The 6,697-nt window shown below is 28.2% G+C and overlaps 1 protein-coding gene across 2 annotated transcripts in view; it reads left to right on the top strand.

Annotated features, from left to right (window-relative positions):
• The window catches only part of LOC106478416 (NEDD4-like E3 ubiquitin-protein ligase WWP1), a 35,006-nt gene that overhangs the window by 895 nt on the left and 27,414 nt on the right, over positions 1–6,697 (top strand). The window contains exons 2-4 of one of the 2 annotated variants that reach the window (XM_022382013.1): positions 2,367–2,445; positions 2,921–3,004; positions 5,063–5,201. In XM_022382013.1, coding sequence (XP_022237721.1) covers positions 2,944–3,004; positions 5,063–5,201 — 200 coding nt within the window. In that variant the 5' untranslated portion in view covers positions 2,367–2,445; positions 2,921–2,943. The remainder of the gene's footprint in view (positions 1–2,366; positions 2,446–2,920; positions 3,005–5,062; positions 5,202–6,697) is intronic. The other variant, XM_013938957.2, reaches the window with a different exon arrangement.

The following is a 6,697-nucleotide window of genomic DNA, read 5'->3' as shown; positions in this document are numbered from 1 at the left end:
AAATTTAGAAATTCTGTCCAAAAAGCCATCTAAGTTGTATCAAAAATAAGACTTACTTTTTATCTTAACTTTTTTTTTCATTTAATTTGCATAACCTATAGAACCTCCTAAATGAATATCAAAAGTTGTTTTTCAGTAAAACTTTATATTTCATCTGGTATTTTCACTACCCAAACACTAACTAAAGATAAATCATCAATGCAAATTGAAAACTAAGAGAGAAAATTATGAAATAAAGTGAATATTACTTTTTTCTTATTCTTCTTTGAAATTGAATTAATAATTTGTTGCCACATCTTCAGTCAATTGATGTTCACAATTCCAACTGTTTACCTTTTTACGTTTATTTTATTCTAATTTTATTATTTTAGACTAGCTTGTACCATGTAACCAGTTAATTCCTTTGTGAACACAATGGGGACACACTAGCAGGTCCTTGTATAGCAACATACTACATGAAATGTGTATATTCATACACTTAGCTAAATAGGCTTAGTTTTTTCTTGTAAGTTTGTTGTTCAAACAAAAGCTCATGTACCTTTTGAATATGCATTTTAGAACACAAAATATATCAGTCACTAAAATAATCCAAAACTAATATAATTTAACTAGCTTTCTGACTAAGCTATAGTTAGGGTAAGAAAAATTCATTACTGCTGTGAGCAACAATTTACACATATCAATCTCTTTCTCTTAACAAATATCTGTTGTTGCTAAATTTAAAAGGACAGTTGCAAGCTTCAAATAATAAAAAAAAAATATTTGTTATTTATAAGCATGTATATCAAATAAGAATATGTGGTTTTGAAAACTGCCTTGAAAGTTAAGGATAAATTGACTGCGCTTGTTTTGCGGGTTGGAAAAATACATTGATATCTTAGCAAATGGAGATGTTAGGATATTAAAACTGTACATTTGATCTTTTCATTACTTATAGTTTGTTTTTATATTAGCTGGACATTGTAGAAGCTATACTAGGAGTTATACAAACTGAAAGGGAGAATTGAGAGCACACACAACATGTGATAACAGAAATGAAGATTGTTTAAAATATGTACTTTTGAAATTAAGAAATTAAAATTTAGATATAAAAACTTGAATTATTAACTTAAATTCTGATTTAAAGTTTATTGCCATATGTTTATAATACAGTTGTTTAAAAATTTAGAATGTAATTTTGTAAATTGTCATGACATATGCACTTATCAAATTGACTGAGGCAGTATGGAGCCTATATGGAAAGATTTAAACTTCTATAAGGTGTCATCCTTCAATACTACTAATGACAGTTCATTCCATCATTATGTTATAATAATAAAATTATTTTAACTTGAACCTATTCTTTCTTTTTCATATTTTAAACTTAGGTCCTCTGTTTTCCTCAGAAGCTATTATCTTACCAATGTTATGAATAATCTTGTAAACTTCAATAAGGTCATCTCTGGCATGCCAGTCTTTGAGAGAAAATGCTTTAAGCAATCTTAAACTATCCCTTTAAGACGACCCTTCCTTCCCTGAATTCATCTGAGTAACCCTCCTCTTAACTCTATTCAATAAGATATTAGATAAGGAGATACAAACTGTGCACAGTATTCCCAGTGAGACCTAACTTAGTGATTTGTATATATATGTAATTATCTCTTTTGGCTTTTAATCAACATGCCTATAAATAAACTCAAAAATTCTATTAGCTTTACTACTAGCAACAAAATAACACTCCTTTGGTGGCTTGAGTGACTTATCCACCACTATGACCACATCATTTTATTTATTCCTGCTATGAAGTGTTTCAATGTTTCTTAAACCTGTGACCCACTTTGAAATTATGAAAACTTAAATGCATTGCCTTACATTTGCTATGAATAAAAGGCCATTTGTCAAGTATGTGTCTCCTATTTTGGAATGTATTTTACCTCATCTTTATCTATAAAAACATTAGTACATTTAAAATTATTTAACACTAATTATGTTCTGTTTGTCAATAATAAAGTCCCCTTCAGGATCTAAACCCTGAGCCAATATATCTTAGTTATCATAGGCATGAAAACTCTTTGGGTTGAATTTACATTTAGAACAAAGAAACTTTCATAACCCCTCTTAAACCTTGACTGCAGTTTTTGACCTTTTTTTTATATCTTGTAAGCTTCAGAATTTTACATTTTACGAGTGAATTAATATTTTTCTTCAGATAGGCATTTTACTTTTACTACTTAGTTTTATTTCTTTATTCATCTATTTTTGAAAAAAATTTCAATTAGAATTTAAATATTTGATAACATTTCATTTTTTTTGGCTTTTTTTATTGAACTAATGAAAAACATTTCCAGCTTTATTAACATTCTTTTCATTCAATTTCTCTCTTCCAGTTTTTGAAAGTCAGTTTTCCTAAAACTGGAGACATGTTTCTTACTAACTCTACAGTAAGTTTGAATCTAAACATCAAAGGTAATAATATTATTATTGCTATTACACAATTTCTAACTATATCCTCATTAATAATAAGAGCATAGTCTAAAATAGTATACATCACATGTTGAGAGAGAGAAAGCAATTTTGGGGAATCTCAAGACTTTTCAGCCTCATGGGATAAATACAGACTAAGGTGTGAAATTTCCTTGAAAAATTCAGTTTTTTAATTAACCTTTTATGTGGCACCTCATCAGAGATTTTCTGTAAGTTAAGTAATACAATATTAACTGAGGTAGTTTATCCAAAAATGCAGACTCTTTTTGAAAAGCATCAATAAGTTTCATTGTATTTAAAAACATTAATATGCAGAAAAGAGAGAATAGTAAATATAATTAGATAATAAAGTTTTCAGTTATTCAGAATAAAATACATATATACAAATGTATGTGGAGAACAAGTTATCTTTTATTTTGTGTCAGTCATAAAAGATGAGTATTTGTTAATGTTGTAGGTTGAACTTGGAGGAACAGAACTATGGGTTCAGGTCCACCATCTTCTAATAATGTGACTGTCCTTTTTGAGCTCAAAGTTACAAGTAAGTAATTTTATCAGTATCTGTTTTATGTTGAAAATAGTATATTATTTAACTCAAGTGTATCTTTTTTTATGTTTTTTGATTCATTATTCACTTAAAAAATGTTGGCCAATGTTTTGTTTAGATAAAAATCTCTAATTATCTTCCAGATTTTTTGGTGGATTTTAAAAACTAGTATTTAAGTTATAGTTGTAAATTTTGAAGATTAATTCACTTTTCTCAGTTTGTATAGGGATTGTTAAATTTGACTCCAGTTCTAAAAAAGAAAAAACATTGTTTTATAGTTGGATCTAATAATTATCGAGCGAAATATTTTCAGATGTTTGTTAACTCTTTCAATGCTGCCATGTTTGTAGATAGTTCTACCAGTGCCAGGTTTATTTTTTAGGTATACAAAAAAGACACATTTTAATACTTCATTACTGATCTGAAACTTGAAAATGGTATTTTTGGTAGGTTTGAAGGGAATATCTTTCTTCATGTTGGAATAAAATTCCAAACCTGCACAATATAACAGTATTTATGACTAAAACAAAGGCCATTTTGTGTGACATTTATATGTCATAATATTTTGTTGTTGTAACTGCAATAAATTATATAAAAATACCAAGTTGCTTCCTGGACAAAGTTATATGTAAATTGACTTCTTTATTAGTTTATTTACAGTATTTCATAACTAGTTTATTGAATTTTTTTTCTAGCCTGTTGTTTTTTCATGCCTGTGCTTAATTTTTTGGGGGGCTCATACATGGCAATGTGGTCTTTTCATGTAATGCATTTTGCTTTCATTAATATTATAGCCATTTGTATGTGGTCGGGTATTGTGATGTTAAGTTTGATTATATGATGTTTTCTTCACTTTGTCGTCTCTTTTTTTTTTGATATAGTTGAAATATGTTATATATAAATGTTTTTTTCAATGAACACTGAGACTTAATATTATTCATCTGTTAACATATATTCTTATAAATCTCATTAAATGTGATGTGTTATTGGAATTAGTGGTGACTACATTTCAGTCTCCCTTTTTTTGCTTGTAATTATAGCTTATAAAATATGTATTACATTTTTTCTATTATACTATTCTATCAGTGCACATGAAGTGTTTGAAAAGTTTTGATGTTTTTTTTTCGTGCATTGTTATGCAACGTGATGTTTTAGGTAATTATGATGCTTATGTTTGTTTTTACCTTATTCTATTTTTGTGGAAATTGTTAATGCTATTTATCTTTTTAGATATATTTAATATAAATTATGTATTGTTTTAATTTTTGTAATATATTCTGAAATCTTAAATGGCTACTTATTTGATAATTTTATTGTTTGATGTATACTTTTTATGATTTGCTTTTTAGGCATAATATCTAATGTGTTAAAAAGGTTAATTACTGGATATCTTGTGGTAATGTAACATATTTACATCATTAGAATGTATAAATTGTTTTTTGTTTTTCTTGTTACTTGTTTTGATCTCTATTTTCACCCAGTTGTTTAACTATGAATCTAAAAATGAATATGTAACTAGTATTCTATTCATTTATTTTAATATTTGCATAACTTTGGGATTATTTTTAGTTGTGATAAATGGCCAGTTTTTAACTTTTATGTTTGCATTATTATTATTACTTAATTGTGATCTTATTACATGCAAAAAATATTTAATCCCTTTTTTATTAAATATTTTGTAAGTATTTCTAATGCTTTGATTTTCTAGCATCCTGTTCAATATTTTTTGGTCATGGAAAGGGCAGATTCATGTGCAATGCTTTTCACCTGCTATAACTATTTCTTCTGTCTGTGAAGTAATCACACACACATATATATATATATATATATATATATAGGTCCTGACCAAATATCGTTTTATTATTGTTAATACTTAGATCCACTTTTTAATCATGTTTTTACATTTCCAAGGTTTGAACCATTTTGTGCCTTATGAAATAATCACCATACATGGAGAAAAATTTGTTTCTCAAAAAAATATGATTATTTAGTACTGTTACATTGGTGTGTACTGTTTTACTTGTGAGTTTTTATTTATTACTTGTATTATAGTTGTTTCAGCTAAACTACATTCATCAAGTCTGTTTAAACCCAACCCTTATGTGGAATTGGTAGTAGATGGTGGAATTCCAGTAAGATCTGAATTTCAGAAAAATACAACTCATCCAACATGGAATGAACAATTTCCTGTGTAAGATTTGTTTATTGCATTTTGTAGACTAGACAGATGTTACTTTTACTGGAATGGAATTTGTTATGAAATGATAATATATAACATTCATATTTGCAAATATTCTCCTAGCTAAATCTTGAAAATCTGTTGCCGTCAAAGGTTGATTTATCATCTAGATAATTTTTCATTCACTTTGACTTGTTAGGAAGGGTAGGATAATGTAATCCTTTGTGCCTTATAGTTTTTTTGTAACTAAGAAAAAATTTATCTCCGGAAAAAATGGCATTTATGGTATAGAGAATTACAACTTTATATGTCAAATAATCTTAGAGAAAAGAATAGTTATAATAGTTACTCTCGGTGAAGCTTGCTCTTAATTGACAGGATTAAATTTGTGATGAATTTCTGTTTATTAGAAATACTGATCTTTCAATTTTATCTATTAGTTTAATTAAAACCTTTACAGTTCTATATAAAATGCATTTTACCAAGAGTTGCCAAGTATCCTTGACATTTAGGAGCCAGAAGTAACTCCTAAAAGCCAGGATAGTAGCTTAATCTAGTGAAGGGCATCCCCTCCTTGCCCCAGGAAAATATTTTGACTCAATTTTTAATTTTTTGCAAATTATGCATTTTAGATAGAAACAAAATATACACTGCTATGTTCAAACTTCTGAAGATATGGAAGAACAACTAACTATTTTTATAACATTTGCTGTTGCCATAAGCCTGCAACAATTTTACCAAATCAAACCTTAACTAACCTAAAGAGTTTCCAATTTTTACATTTGAGTTACTTGTATAATAACAAATAAAGAATACACATGAAAGACAAGAAGTAACGTATTTACCTGGGCCTTTATTTTTGCTGTCGACTGTTGATGACACTTAACCCAACTTTTTTATATTAAAGGTAGTAGTGCACAAAATAATTTGTATTTAATTAAATAAATGAATCAAAGAACATTGAATAATACATGCAAAAAGCAGACAACGTCCCATAACTACCACAATTTTTCTGGCTTTCTAACTATGAGACAAGAGCCATTACTAATTCATCCAAGCTAGTCGATGTGTTTCTTGTGGGAATGAAGCATATACTGCAAGAGAAATTAATATTTTTTCTCTACAGAAATGTAATATAATATGTCATTTGATAGATGAAAACCTTAGCTTTCTATTGGTTAAAAATGATACAGGATTATATGTAAGAGAGATCTATTGATAAATATTGAAAGATAGGATATGACAAGTGGGTGTGGCAAGAGTGTTCTGATTTTCTATTTGATGGCTCTGTAACCAAACAAAATTGAAGGCTACAAAAATTATGCTTTATCTGAGTGATGACAATATTATGATAAGTCGTCATCATCATCATAGACAGCAGTACGTCGATAATTCTACCGATGCTTAGCTGCCACACAATCATGAATTATTATTACAAGAAAATGGGGACAAAAGTGGGATCTAACACACCATGAATACGGAAATGGTGGAGCACATACAGGCGGGGG

The sequence above is a fragment of the Limulus polyphemus genome, unplaced genomic scaffold (genome assembly GCF_000517525.1).
Source record: "Limulus polyphemus unplaced genomic scaffold, Limulus_polyphemus-2.1.2 Scaffold209, whole genome shotgun sequence".
Lineage (NCBI taxonomy): Eukaryota > Metazoa > Arthropoda > Merostomata > Xiphosura > Limulidae > Limulus > Limulus polyphemus.
This window is presented reverse-complemented; position numbering and strand designations above follow the sequence as displayed.